Consider the following 15,608-nt stretch of genomic DNA (forward strand, 5'->3'; position numbering starts at 1 on the left):
ACGCAGTGAAACAGTGGTTCAAACCTCACCGCCTCCCTGCTGATCCGGGACACCGTCGGCTGTGGCCGGCACTCCCGCAGCACCTCCCAGCTCACGGCTCACACTTGCTAGGGTCCTCTTCTAATCCCTTCTCCCATGCAACCAGTGCGACTTGGACTGTCTTTCACACCCATCCCATCACAGTTAAAACTCATCAGGGCGTCCAAATTCCTATAAACCGCCATATACTACGCTCCTTCAGCCTGGCCCTGCACTGGACCCCAGCCTCCCACTAGCCTTCCTGTAGCCTCTCCCTCTGCCACTTACAGCCACAGGGTCTTTGCTCAGACTGTTTCCTCTTCCTGCCCTCAGAGCCTCTGGCCGTCCCAACCTGGTCAGGTAATATCCCACCCCCTCACCCGCCCCTTTGTACTTCTAACAATTGCCATTATACGTTACTGACATTTGTCTTCCCTCACCAATCACTGAGTTTTACAACAGCAGAGGCTGTATCTACACTGTCCTGGCACCTTGGAGTACCTAGCACATAACAGACACGCAAAAAACTACCGGCTGAAGCCGGGGCACACTGCACAGGAAACAGTGAGACGGAACCACAATACACATTCCGACACGGGAAGGCTCCTAGCTGGAAACACGAGGTACAGGCAGAGTGAAAGCTCTGCTACCTTTCGCTTAATTAAAGCAGTTATCAAAACAGCTGCTTCATACGGGGCCATTATGGCTACGTGGGCCAGTAACTCCATCAAATTGCCCTAAGTATGGACAGGGCTTGTTTCAGCCACGACAGGATTCAGGGACTCATTTATGCCACCAGGGTGTGGTGCCCTCTCCCCGCTGCCTGGGTCGGCCCCACTCTCAAATAGCTCTCCGCTCTGTGGGCAGCGCCTACAGCAGCTCCAGCTCCAGGTTCAAACTGCAGGGGAAACAAGAAACGCCTCTTTCGGGGCCCAGTACCCTAGTACCATAGATCACACAGGATTCTCCCTGGAGTGGGCGTGGTCTGGAGGGGGCGGGGACTGAGGGCAAATGTCCCACCCAAAGCGGAGAACTGAGAATGCAGAGTGTGGTTCTTTCGAGGGAAATGTCAGAAGCTACCAAAATAAGGGGAAACAGATGCTATGGGGCCAAAACAAGGACGCGTCACCGTAAGCTGGTAAATTACCATTTTTGGCGGGCGGGTTGGTGGGGGTGGAAGGGGACAAACCGTTAACAGCAGCTTCCACCGGGGCAAGCTACGGGCAGCAAGAGAGGGATACACTTTTCACTTCGAACCATTCTTTAACGCTGACATTTTCTAACCATGTAATGTGCTATTTTTAATTTCTTAAAATCACAATTGAGGGTTTTTTCCAAAGAATTTTAGTTCTTAGAAATGACATCTGTAGATAAATGTTCTAACTCTTATTCAGAGTAGGCTCTAACATGTGAATGGCAAAATCAGACATTAACAGCAGCACATCATGTTACTCCGTACAAAAGCACAGATTTAGGCACTTTATCAAAGAAAACTGTTGAGAAATAAATGAGGTTGTTGAGTCTTCTGTCACACTCTGCAAAGGACTCCCTACTTACATCCTTTAAAATTGCTTCTTTAAATGGAACATACGACCCCCCGACACCAGCAGTTCTTCCCTAAATAAGGAAACAAAACAGAACCCCTAGCTTTACAGACCACACAAAACCTGACGGACACCAAGAGTTCTGTTACTGACGAGTACGATTCAAGTCAGAGAAATTCAAAACTACTTGGGATTTCCGGTACCGTATTTTTCGTTCTCTGCATTTCCTGCACAAGTTTTGAATTTACACACCCTGGCTTCCTGGCTATATATTTAGATATCTGAGTTCACAAAGCACATTTTACCTTTACCATAATGAAAATGATGTATATGGCATGAAGAGTTTGATTCAATTAAGAGTTTTAAAGTCTTCTCTGATCAGAATTTGCTATCCTTTTGGTTGACAGAAAATAAAAAACACGGATACCCAATCAGAGCAGGTGCTTGGAGGGAAGTGGAATCTCAGTAGAGTCGATGACTCACCGAGTGTAAATGGGAAAAAGCAACACAGTCACATTTCCATGTAAGGTGATTTTATAGTAAACATGAATTTGTCAGTGTGCAATATTAATTATAAAACGTCTATCTTCTTACTTGAAGCCTATTAAACAGTAATTCTTTGACCACAAACGGGTCATGTGGCAGACCCTTTCTAGAAGAAACTAGAATGTCATCTGGTGTGCAGTTTCCTGAGACCACTCCCACTCCAAGAGCTGGGCAAGGAGCCCTCCATGTCCACCTGTCTCTCTGCAGCACGCCACTGCTGACCCATCACAGGTCTTCTCTTTTGTTCCCAGCTCGACTGTCTTCCTTGGAAGCCCGAGATTTCAGATCTCCTTCCTTCTTCTTTTTGCCCTTGTCTTGCTTTGTCTTATTTTTCTCTTTGCTTCCTCCTCCTTTGCCAGGGTACACCTGGCCCTCCAGAGTTACATCAGCACACCTGTCTTGACTGACCAAGAAGTCCTTGATCTCCCAGGCATAGCTCCCATCACGAAGCATGAAGATAGCACGGTCTGATCCCACAATGAACCTTGGGCAGAGAGATGCAATCATACAGTCAGCACATACTACTAAAGTGCTAATGGGTCAGAGCAATTCTCTGGCACTTACCAAGTTTATTTCAAATTCTACGTGAATATTGGAACGAAAAATTGGATTCTCTATACTGATATCTCATGTATGAAAATACTAGCTTGCTGAACTATTAAAACACCCAGCTCAGATCAAAACAGAAGCAGACACTGGATGTTCCTTTGTGGTATAAATGGATGCCCATGTTACGAGCGAGCATTTGGAAACCCTCCCTAGGACGCTGCAGAGGTGGCTCAGGGGCTGCTGCTGGGGAGGCAAAGAGGCAGCTTCAATCTGATCTGTATCAGTTCTATATTCTAGAGCGTTCAGTTACAATCTTATGGGACAAAAGACTTCTGCTGATAAAGGCGGAAAACCAGTGGCTTAGAGTGGCTCACGATAAGAGGCCGTGAAGGGCTCAAGATGACACTTGGCTATTGGACAGAAATCCTAGCCCCAGAGCTAGCGGCAAGCAGCCCAGCCCGTCCACACTCGCAAGGTCCTAGGAACAAAGCGGAACAGAACGAGGCCTGGGTGGAGCCAGCGGGCATAATTCTTCTGTTCCTTGAAGACTACACTGTATGTTCCCCCTTCAGTTTAAAACACTCCCACCACACCACAGAGACCAGTGGGGCGTCTGGGGTAGACATCATCAAGACATTTATTTCTTCTCTCTAGGTGTCTATTTAAGCTAATTGAAATCATTCTGCTACCCAGACACTCTCTAAGTATTCCTCCCATTTCTTGTTACTACTTTTATATTTCCTAAACTAAAATATTTGCAGACCCCAAATTTCAGAACTGTTTTTGAGGAAAAAGAAGCAGATTTCTTAAAATTGTACCTCAGGACAATGCTGAGCTGTGAAAACTGAGCCTCTTCATATTAAATTAGTTATCTGTTAACAGCATGGTCCAAGCTTTATGTGTGAACGTAGCTACACACAAAAGCACTCTCTACCGAGCAGAAACTTCTAGAAGAAGCAAACTGTCAAACTATTAACTAGTTTGTCCCACAAAGAGGCTAAGTTATGCTATCCACCCTTCTGTTCAAATGAAATGAAAGCTAAAGATACAAAAATAAATAAAACTTTAGGATCAACTGAGATATTTAAAAAAAAAAACACATACACCAGGCGTGGTGGACCATGCCAGTAATCCTAGCACTTTGGGAGGTTGAGATGCAAGGATTGCTTGAGGTCAGGAGTTCAAGACCAGCCTGGGAAACATAGTGAGACGTTGCCTCAACAAAAAATAAAAACAAACTTAATTGTTTTGACCAATAATAAATGCTCTTTTTTATATTAAAAAAACTAGACAGATAAATAAATTTAAAATAAAACGTAGAAAGGAAGGCTGAGTTCCTTGGGAAATACCACCAGAACGGACACTTTGTTAGAGCCTCAAGAAAAGCCTCAGCACAGGGCTGGGTGTGGTGTCTCAAGCCTGTAATCCGAGCACTTGGGGAGGCCGAGGTCAGGAGTTCAAAACCAGCCTGGCCAACATGGTGAAACTCGGTCTCTACTAAAAATACAAAATTAGCCAGGCGTGGTGGCATGCGCCTGTGGTCCCAGCTACTCAGGAGGCTGAGGCAGGAGAATCGCTTGAACCAGGGAGATGGAGGTTGCAGTGAGCCGAGATCATGCCACTGCACTCCAGCCTAGATGACAAAAGTGAAATTCTGTCTCAAAAAATCATTATCATCATAATTAATAATAATAAAGAAAAGTCCCAGCACAGCCTATGATTTTCTCAGCTGGTTGTTGGTGTTTTACCTCTGGACGTCATAGTTGGCATTGAAAAGGCTGCCCTGCCAGAGGCTTGTGATTTCCTCTGTCTCCTTCTCGGTGGGGCTTCCTGATATGGTGACAAACATCATGAGCGTCTTCCCTTTCTTCGTCATTTTCAATATGCTTTCAGGCTTGCTCGGGTCTATCTTTGAGAAGTCCACAGGTGCTGAGGGTCTCTTGTGCTCTGGAAGATCTCCTTCTTCAATGTCATCGTCTTTCTATCAGGATGGGGGAAGAGCATCACACCTATCATCAGAATCTTGCTTTTTAACTGGCACAGGCAGAAACACCTGCATACGATGTCAGGTGCATGTATATTACTTAAATTACAATAGAAAAAGGAAAACTAGGGGTTTTCTTCCTCTTCTTAACTTTCAAGATAGTCTAAGTTTCAGGCAGCGCATACTCCCCACACCCCAGGTTACCAACCACAGGGTGCCCCCAAGTGATGGGTTTCTAGAGCTTTTAACCTCTCATACAGTCTATCCAACATGGCAGGCTGTAAAAATAGCCACATTCTGGTATGGCAATACAATGAAATCCTTCACAGCAATAAAGAACAAATACTGATACAGGTAACAAATCCCAAAAATGTTAAGTGACAGAAGCCAGGCACAAAATAAGATTTTCTATGTAATTCCATTTATTTAAAATTCAAGAATGAGCAAAACTAATCTAGGGTGACAGAAATTAGAAGAGTGTTGCCTGTGGAAGGGGACACAAAGTGGGATTAACTGAGAATGGACACAAGATAACTTTTCTGGGGTGATGGAAATGTTCTATATTTTGACAGGGGTGTGGATTGCACAGACATATCCTTTTATAAAATTTATGGCAGGCCAAGCACTGTGGCTCAGCCTGCAATCCAGCACTTTGGGAGTCTGAGGTAAGAGGATCACTTGAGGCCAGGAGTTCGAGATCAGCCTAGGCAATATAGTGAGACTCTGTCTCTAAAAAAAACTTAAAAGTAGCAAGGCATGGTGAAGCACACTTGTAGTCCCAGCTCCTCAGTAGGCTGAGGTGGGAGAACTGCTTGCGCCCAGGAGTCTGAGATCAGCCTGGGTAACACAGTGAGATCCCATCTCTTAAAAAAAATGAAAAAAATTAGTCCGTTGTGGTGGCAGATGCCTGTAGTCCTAGCTACTCAGGAGGCTGAAACAGGGGGATCACTTGAGCCCAGGAGATCAAGGCTGCAGTAAGCTATAATCAGGCCACTGCACTCCAGCCTGGGAGACAGAATGAGACCCTGTCTTAAAAGAAAGAAAAGAAGAACAGAAATACTCCGTCATTGCACCGTACACTTAGAATCTGCACTCCGTGTATACTCATTTCACTTAAATAATAGGCATTGTACAAAAATACTCAATTCCAGTTAGCAGGTTTGCTTTCTGTAGTGGTATGGACTAGCAATTCTGAAACTATCTTATGTGATCTCTAGGACTGAGAAAAGGAGTAAACATTTTGAGGATAATGGGAGCCAGAGAGCCAGATTCTTAATTTCTGGGAAGGAAGTTATAAATACGGAAGGCGGAGGGATGAGCCGTGTGGCATCAGGCTGGAAATGAAGGCATCAGGAGAAACTCACGGTTTTTCATAGATTAGCAGATGAGTAGATAGATAGATGAATGGATAAAAATATTTAAAAGAGACTGGGTTCCTTGGAGAACAGGCTTACAGGAAGGGAGACAGAAGATGAGCCTAGAATAATCCTGCATTACAAAGTAGTGAAGTGCTCAAAGAATCGTGGAACATGTGCACAGGACACAGAAGCCAACCTGAAGCTGCTCTCGTGGGGCAAATCTGAAATAATCTCAACATCAAAAGAAATAATAGTTTGACTTACAACCTGTCAAACGAAATGAGAATGTTGAACCCATGCTGATCAAAACAAATGAATAAATTACTAATAGAGAACAGCAACTATTTTTTTTTTTTGAGACAGAGTCTCACTCTGTCACCCAGCCTGGAATGCAGTGGCATGATCTCGGCTCGCTGCAATCTCCGCCTCACAGGTTCAAGTGATTCTCCTGCCTCAGCCTCCTGAGTAACTGGGATTACAGGCACGCGCCACCATATCCAGCTAATTTTTGTATTTTTAGTAGAGATGGGGTTTCACCATGTTGGCCAGGGTGGTCTTGATCTCCTGACCTCGTGATCTGCCTGCCTCGGCCTCCCAAAGTGCTGGGATTAGAAGCGTGAGCCACCGCACCTAATAAATAGAACACAGATTGACAAATAAGAAATCTTTAAAAGAACCAGGTTCTGGAACCAAGGAACCAGGTTCCCTGGTGAAAGCCTAATGCCAGTAACCAAAAGAAATGAAGAACTGGCTGAGCACAGTGGCTCGTGCCTGTAACCTCAGCACTTTAGGAGGCCAATGCTGGAAGATCACTTGAGCCCAGGAGATAGACCAGCCTGGGCAACGTAGCAAGACCCCATCCCTACCAAAAATGAAAAGAAAAAAGAAAAAAAGAAATGAAGTACTGATTGATACATGCTACAGCACAGATAACCCTTGAAAATATTATGCTAAGCGAAAGAAGCCAGATATGAAAGACTACAGATTCTGATACCATTTATAGGAAATGCCCAGAATAGATAAATTTGTTGGGACAGAAGGTAGATTAGTGATTGCCTGGGGCTGCCTAGAGGGTGGGGAGAAAATAGGGGAGGAGGGGTTGAAGGTTTCTTTTGGGGGTGATAAAAATGTTCTAAAATTGATTTTGGTGATGGCTGTACAACTCTGTGAAGATACCAAAACTAAAATATACACTTTACATGGGTAAACTGCCTGTGGCATGTGAACCGTACCTTAGTAAAGCTGTTACCAAAAAAAAAAAGAAGCCCCTAAGTCACTCTTATTTGGTCCTTCTGACCAATCTCTGAAGGCCCAAGGCTTAAGACACCATTAATAATGTACTATATTAAAAATACTTTTAGTAATAAGTAAAAAGGAAATAATTCTACACAGTGCTTGAAGGTGATCCATGCTGATATCAGACCTGGGATCTGGTTTCAGTTCTACATAACTAGTCGTGTGACCCCGCCTATAATTCCCTACTCCTTCAGGCCTGTTTCCTCGTCTACAAAATGAAAAGCAGACCGAAGTGATCTCCAAGCTCCCAGTAACATGACCACACGTAACACCCCAACCTTCTTCTCAACTCTGCCACCCTCTCAACTGACATGTTTCTTCCTCATTTTGCTTTGAAAGAGCCACTGATGGTGACCTGCAGGCAGGAGCATGGGCTATGCTGTCAGATGGATGTGCTCCATAATTATGTGGCCTTGGGCAAATTACTTAGCCCCTCTGAAAATAACTTTCCTTACCTATAATAGGAAGGTGGGGGTAATAACAGCATCTCCCTCCTAAGGTTTGTTTGGGAATGTAATGACTTAAAGGCAAGCAGTATTCAGTACTCTATCTGTTGGCTATGACACTGCTGACTCCTTAGGCCTGTGATCTGGCCTCCAACCACAAACACAGCATGGAAATTACATTCTCAAAGTCACAAAGGACCTCCTACTTGCCAAATTCACAGGTTGTTTCTGTCTTTATCTTAATTCTCCATAACCTCTGTTATAGTGTCCTTAAAACACTTAAGACTTCTAGTTGGTTCAATACTCTAGAATATTTGTACTTTTCAGACTCATTTCACTAATAATCATGAAATTAACTCAGTAGGTCCCCAGCAGCATTTATTTATTGATTGATTGATTTTTTGAGATGGGGTCTCACTCTATTACCTAGTTTGGAGTGCAGTGGTGCTGGTGCCATCTTGGCTCACTGCAACCTCTGCCTGCCAGGCTCAAGCGATCCTCCTATCTCAGTCTCCTGAGTTGCTGGGACCACAACTGCACACCACCAGGCCCAGCTAATTTTTTTTTTTTTCGTAAAGACAGGTTTCATCATGTTGCCCAGGCTGGTCTCACACTCCTGAGCTCAAATGATCCACCTGCCTCAGTCTTCCAAAGTGCTGAGATTGCAGGAGTAAGCCACTAAGCCCAGCCCAGAATTCTTATATGTCTGTGTGTGTTTCAGTTACAGAAAAAAAAAAAGATTACAAAAGAGTACCCTCATGAAGCTGGAGGACATTATGTTAAGTGCAATAAGATGGACACAGAAACACAAATATTGCACCTTCTCATTCTTATGTGGGACCTAAAATAGTTGTGTTCACGGAAGTAGGGATGAGAATTGTGGTTACTGGAGGCTGGGAAGGGAAGGGGAGATAGGGAAAGAGGATGGTGAATGGAAACAAAATTACACTAGATAGGAAGAATAAATTAGAGTGCTCTACAGTATTGCAGGATGACTACAGTCAACAATAATTTACTGCATATTTTCAAACAGCTAGGAGAGAATTTTAAATGTTCCCAATAGAAAAAAATGATTAATGTTTGAGGTGGCAGATACGCTCATTACCCTGAATTGATCGTTACACATTGAATACATGTGTAGAAATACAACTCTGTACCCCATAAAAATGTATAATTATTATACATTAATTAAAATTGAGGCGTAAAAAAAAGTACCCTAGATGTACGTAATTATCCAGTTCTACCCTCAGTCTGGATAATCTAACCTATTATGATCAGTGTGTCTATGCTGAAAACAATCCAATCTTTACCTGAAGCAGAGGTGGGGCCTGGGACAAGTCAGGTAGTCCCAACTCCAGTCCTAGCCCTGCCTCCAGGCCAGTCTTGCATCTTCAGCTGGCTTCATAACTCCTTCATTACTGTTTGTCAAAGTCAACAGCTACAAAGCTGAGCTACCCTTTCTGCAAATCCTCTTCTTCCTCCCATGGTTTAGATATCAATGATTAAATGCTATCCATTGAGTAGCTACTAAGTCCCAGGCACTCTACATATGTTATCTCCAACCTGCAGAACAATCCTACTAGACCTCCATTTAATATACAAGGAAGATGGCGCTGGGAGAGGATAAATGATTTACTCTATTTACTCACATGCAGAAGTGCAAACCACGTTTCTGGATCCAAATCCCTCCATCTAACCCTTCCCATTATACCTGGCTATCGTAACGTAAAATGAAATAACCACCGCTGGGTTTTCTACACCAACTGACACTCAGAATTAGTTCTAACGCAATGGAAGGAATTCTTACCTTTTCTCCACACATCTGAGGCACAGCCTCTCACTGAAGCACTGTTTCTCACACTACTGGGGAAGGAATGAGGGTATGGATTCAGAGATCATCACAAGAGGAAAAACTGCTTCCTACAAAAAAGCACCCACAGAGATGGGTACGCTCTCCCACATAAAAATCACTGCTACTGGGAAGGGAGCTCATGTCTGCAGAGTGTCTACAAACATTCGCTCATTTAATCCACCTGGCACCCTGGAAAGTAGGGTGTTATCTGGCTTTACAGATACGTAAAACTCACATCAAGTAGCTAGTGAGGGGTAAAGCTGAATTCAAAATCTGTCTTTTTTTTTTTTTTGGAGACAGAGTATCACTCTGTTGCCCAGGCTGGAATGCAGTGGCATGATCTTGGCTCACTGCAACCTCTGCCTCCCGGGTATAAGCGATTCTCGTGCCTCAGCCTCCACAGCAGCTGGGATTACAGGGGGTCACCACCAAGCCCAACTCATTTTTGTATTTTTAGTAGAGACGGGGTTTCACCATGTTGGCCAAACTGGTAAAGTGCTGGGATTACAGGCATGAGCCATCACACCCGGCTAATCTGTCTTTTTACTGCATTATGCAACCCTGCTGGTCACAAAATCAATCAACCACCCAGGCATGGTGCTTCACACCCGTAATCCCAGCACTTTGGGAGGCCAATGTGGGAGGATTGCAAAGGCCAATCAAAAACAGACCTGCCAACATAAGGAGACCCTGCTTCTGTAAAAAATAATTAAAAAAACAAAATCAACCATCAAGTCCTGTTAAAAGTATACAAATCTCTCACATTTTTCCCTTCTACTCTGCTTCTGCAGTTTCTAGCTTAATCCACGTCTTCCTCACGATCTTTCATTTGCACTTCGGTTCACCAACATGTATGACAGTACAGGTAAAATGGTCCAAACAGGCTCTAAAGCCATGACAGAATGTGAAACTCAGCTAGAATGCTGTGTGATGTGGCACAAGGTATTTAACCTCTTTGTGCCCTCAATGTCATCATCTAGAAAATAGGGATTAAGCACCTCCCTCATGGATGGGGTAAAAGGATTAAATGAGATAATGTATTTTCTTGGCCTTCAAAGTCTGTTATCTACTGTTCCCACCCTGTTATCTACTGTTCCCAGTGTAGTCCTTGTTCATCTCTGCAGCACCCTCTTCGTCTAGCTCAGGGTCTGAATAGGTTCAGGGGAGGATTTCTCATGAGATGATGTTCTCACTCTGGTAGATCAAAAGGCTTTATTTGCTGGAGTCCAAAAAGAGACAAGGAGATTGCAAGGGAGATGGTGAATGGGGAAGTTCTCTCTACACTCAAATCTACCCCAATCTTTCCATCAGCTGCTGATAAACCAAGCCTGCATTCTTCTAGTCAGATGCATCAGGTGGTATTTTAAACTCGTGTCTGAAAGTCTTTCCCTCCTCCCCCAACACACACAGAGATAATCACCAAATAACAAAACATCAGGGTTGGAAGGAATCTTTGGAATCACTCAGTAAAACCTCCTCATGTTGCAGATAAGGAAACTGAGGCCTAGAAACCAGACATAAACTGCCCAAGGTTACACAGCTGTGCAAGTCAACCAGAACAGTACAACCACCGTAGGAAGGGGAAAAGGCAGCAATGTGGTTTCAGCCAGTAATCTTTACCTTAAAAGCTTATTACACACTCCCTGTAACTGCACACTCCAGTGCATCCAAGTCACAAACCAGAAAACTTACTCTCCTCTGAACAAACAGCGTGAGTTCCACAATACAGAGCCACTAGCCATTACTACTTCTCCCACCAGTAAAATAAATCCACCCACAAAAATCACAAAAGTCCCAGCAGGGAATTCAAAATAGGAAGTCTAAATTCTACCGATCGAGAAGACAGCTGAGATAACCATCAAGGAAGATAATCTTCACTGCAACCCACTCACCCACCCACTCACCCCAAAACAAAAGGAAAATGAAGGAAATGTTCTTAGTAGAGTGGGAAAGGTCTCTCTCCCCGTTTGCTGGGCTCACTGACTGCAAGGATCAGCGCAGAGACAACCAGGGCACTGAAGGGTGATGGGAGAGCAAGGCTGAACAGAGAGGGGCTGACCCGTGACTGGAGTGGCTTGAGAAGTAACGGGGAACAGGGCACTGGAATGAGAGAGGGCTCGAGCGAGGGTCAGCAGGGCGCGGGGGTCAGAGGAGGAATGAAGGGTCAGCAGTGGCTTCAGTGGGTCAGTAAGGATGCAAGGCCTGAATAGAGGAGGTTAAGGGGTCAGAAAGGACCCAAAACGGAATGGGTAAAGGGTCAGTGGGAACAGGGTCCGGGAGAGAGAAGAGCCGGGAGGGTGCGCGCGCGCCGCGGACCTCCCATTGCTCCAGAAGACGCGCCATGTCTGCATCATTGTAATCGCGAATATCCTTCTTCTTCTTCCGGGGAGGTGGGGTAGACTCGTCGGGCGTCCCGGGCGAGCCTTCGGCAGTGCAGGCTCCAGGCGGTGGTAGCAGCAGCAGCAGCAGCAGCAGGTCAGAGGCACAAAGCAGGACCACGGCCTTGCGCGCCCAGCTGGAGGCCGCCATTTTTGCCGCGCCGCAGCCGTGCTGACCCGACCTGCGCCAGCCGCCCGGGCCCCGCCCCTGGCCGTAGCCGCCTCGGGACCCTACCTCGCACACGCCTCCCGCCCCACCTCCCGGTGGACCCGCCTTCCGCCCTCGCTAGCCTACCGGGCCCCGCCCCGTCCAATTTCCTCGGCCCCGCCTCCGTAAGCCCCGCCCCTCCGCCATCTTGGCCCCGCCCCACAGGCTCCTCCCCTTGGTCCGGCTGGGTGGGTCGCCGAGTGCTCTTTTTCGTTTTCTGTCGGAGGCCGACGTTTTTCTCTAGAACGCACAGGCCAGGTCCAAATGTTCCTTCAGGGCCTCCAGGAACTACTAACCAGCGTCCCTAGAGACCTCAGTTTCTCGCCTGTGAAATGAATTGGAACTGGAAGTTTTGGAGGCTGCCTCGGCTCTAAAAAAGCCCATTTCTGGATGTCAGACCTTTATCCTCAGCCTCTTGCAGTTTCCTTTGAGAACAGCCAGTTAAAGAGAAGTTAGTGGCAGGTAGGGCAACTTTTTTCAGAACGGCATAAATAGGTCGGGCCCACTGTTTCCTCATCATTAGAGAGGATTCAGTTCAACCAGATTTTAGCATTTGTCGTCTCCTAAACTTGAAGGTTTTTTTTTTTTTCCCAAAAAGATCATTACTATTTATTAAAAAGAAAGCTTGCCTTTCTTTGATTTCAACCTAATACTGTAGGTTCTGACTAATGCTTTTCAAGGCTGAATCACACTACTTTTTGTTGCTTAAAAAGATTCTGGCCAGAGATGCTTTGAGATTCTTCTTGTTTCAAAGGGCTCATCAGCTGATGTCTTTAAAATGTTTAATTACATAAGAAGACCTTTAAAAAACAAAACAAAGGCCGCACAGTGGCTCACGCCTATAATCCCAGCACTTTGGGAGGCTGAGGTAGGACGATAATTTGAGCTCGGGAGTTTGAGACCAGACTGGGGAATAAAGCAAGACCCCCATCTCTTTTAAAACAAACAAACAAAAAAAACCCTTTCATTCTTTATAGTGCTGCACAGTTTTATTTGGTGTTGTTAAATATTAAGTTATTTTCCTATTGATGGGCATTCACTGCCAATTTTTCTGCTATTACTACAAAAAGCTGTAGTAAACCTCCTTATTCAAGCCTTGTTTGGAAGGATTAGTAGGCGGCATATAAAAGAAAACTGACTTGTAAAAGTGGCTTAAACAAGATAGATGGTTTTGTTGTGATCGATTTTTTCTTTCACAGAAGCAGTGGAAGCTTGAATCTAGGGCTGGTATGGTGGCTCCTCAGCCATCTGGTACTCAGCCTCTTCCTCACCCTTCTGTCATACTGGCCTGTGACTTCCACCATCAAGGTCACAAATTTCTGATGACTTCTGGAGCTCCAGTCATCAAGATGACATTCAACCAGATGAAGGGAGAAGGAAGGCAGGCCAAACCAAGCACACCTTTCAAACGGAGTCAATTTCTTTAAGCACCCTACTTGAACATTGCATGCATTTCTGTTTACATCTCATTGGCTGGAACCTAGCTCTCCAAGGAAGGCTGAGAAATTGTCTTCTAGCTGTATACACTGTCATCTCAAATAAAATTAGGATTCTATTATAAAAGGGAAAGAATAAAGTGGAGGTTGGGTAGGCAACTACGCCTGCCCTTCACACTTAGGACCAATGCAATTTAAATTCTCTTACACTGTAGGAGTGGCTGATATTCTACACATTCATGCATGCATCTGTATGTAAATTTGCTAAGCTATGACCTTTCCTATGGACATTGAGCAGAAACAACTCATAAGAAAAAGATTTTTTCTTTTCTTTTGTGAAATCATAGGGGAAATGTCATGAGCTTTCTCCCCAGAGCACATTGCTCCACCCAGTGGCTTGGAGCCCTATCCTGGTGCAGTCATACTAAAAAACATGCACAGCTGTGGCCCATCATGTGCTCTGTTGGGAGGAGTCACCCTGGTAATTCATATTGCCAGCTTCAAAGTTAAGGGGCAAAAGTGCTGGGATTCTTGGCCCACAATATCTAGAATAAAATCATTGAAAGTTTTACAGAAATTGTTGGAAACGTATAGAAAGTTTCAGGGCTACTGACTTTTCTTCTAAGGAGGAAATCAATTCAGTATATAATCCACTGATGTGAAAACATCTGGATCAATTGCATTTTCAATATTTGGACATTTGAAACTTATCTTAGTGTTTAGAACTTGATTCCATTCAACTCTGGGGGGAATTTTATTTACTAAGGACCTACTGTTAACCAAGAATCAGGTGAAGCACTGATGCAAAAATGAATATAATGAGAGTCTTACTCTCGGAATTTTGGACTGGCAGAGCAGATAAACCATATGCAGTAAATTTCATGCAGATTACAGGAGATCCGGGCCCAAAGGGATGATGTGATGATGATGATAATGTCCCCATTTTAAATAAGAGGAAATCCTGGTTATAGAATTACACAATTTGTCTGAGGTTGCACAGCTAGTGCAGGGACAAGGCAAGAATCTGAGCCAAGGTGTACTGGACAACAAGGTCCAGTCTTTCATGGAGTCCTTCTTCCACCACAGCACCATCTAGGTTAATCAGTGAGGCACTCAGTAGAGTTATATTGGGAGCCACATGGAAAATGGACTGAAAAGTCTGGAGCCAGGAGCACTCAGATGGGATAAGTCTGTACCAGGTCCCAGGTCATGCAGTGCAGGCTGGAGAGGACAGATGTGAAAAACTGTGCGGTCATGGCTTAAGTAAAGCTACAAGTCTCTTCAGTGCTCTGGGATTAATACTAATCCCACCTGTAAGTGATTCAATGACTGGATGATAAAGCTGAATCTCGGTTCTAATTAGTGTCTTAAACCTGAGCTCATTCTGGCATGCATCATTCCACAACAGAGGAGGTTCATGAAGCGAGACTTTCTAGCACTATTTGGAAGCAGGCAAGAGTAATATTCAAAATATTGAAAAACTGAAATAGCACAATTACCAATCAATCAGAAATGAGGCCCATGAGCTGACGGGTGCAGTCCCTGTTTTGCCAAACATTAACTTCTAATGACTGACTCACGGGAAGGCATATAGGAGGAGGGACCTGGGGATGCGGTGATAGAGGTAATGAATATTTACCATTCTGCATGTTAGCTGCTTTTTAATCCAATGTAAGAACAGAGGTACTGAATATTTCCTGGGTTTTGCAAGCGCCTAAATTTACTCATTTAAAAAATTTAATTACATAGAAAGACACGAATCATTCATTATAGTTGTTAAATATTGGTAGCAACCAACTGATTGCCTTTTGTTGCAATTTCACATTTTCAGTAGAGAATGTGATTGGTCCAGTCTGGGGCAGGTATCCATTCCTGCTCACCACCAGTATTTGTGAGCAGAAGAGCATACCCACAGAGTTAAACATAATAATTAAAATTTGTGTTTTCCTGGCTGGGTATGGTGGCTCATGCCTGTAATCCCAGCACTTTGGGA

The 15,608-nt window shown here is 44.5% G+C and overlaps 1 protein-coding gene across 1 annotated transcript; it reads right to left on the minus strand.

Annotated features, from left to right (window-relative positions):
* Positions 1–1,482: 1,482 nt before the first annotated feature.
* Positions 1,483–12,122, minus strand: MESD (mesoderm development LRP chaperone). The gene is made up of 3 exons (XM_012466931.3): positions 11,910–12,122; positions 4,406–4,638; positions 1,483–2,592 (listed from the first exon to the last, which is right to left on the minus strand). Exons 1-3 carry the CDS (start codon positions 12,120–12,122, stop codon positions 2,334–2,336), a joined length of 705 nt encoding a protein of 234 aa, XP_012322354.1. The 3' UTR covers positions 1,483–2,333.
* Between the last annotated feature and the right edge of the window lie 3,486 nt (positions 12,123–15,608).

This window comes from Aotus nancymaae, unplaced genomic scaffold, assembly GCF_030222135.1.
Source record: "Aotus nancymaae isolate 86718 unplaced genomic scaffold, 86718_ANA_hifiasm-v0.15.2.pri h1tg000064l_0, whole genome shotgun sequence".
NCBI lineage: Eukaryota > Metazoa > Chordata > Mammalia > Primates > Aotidae > Aotus > Aotus nancymaae.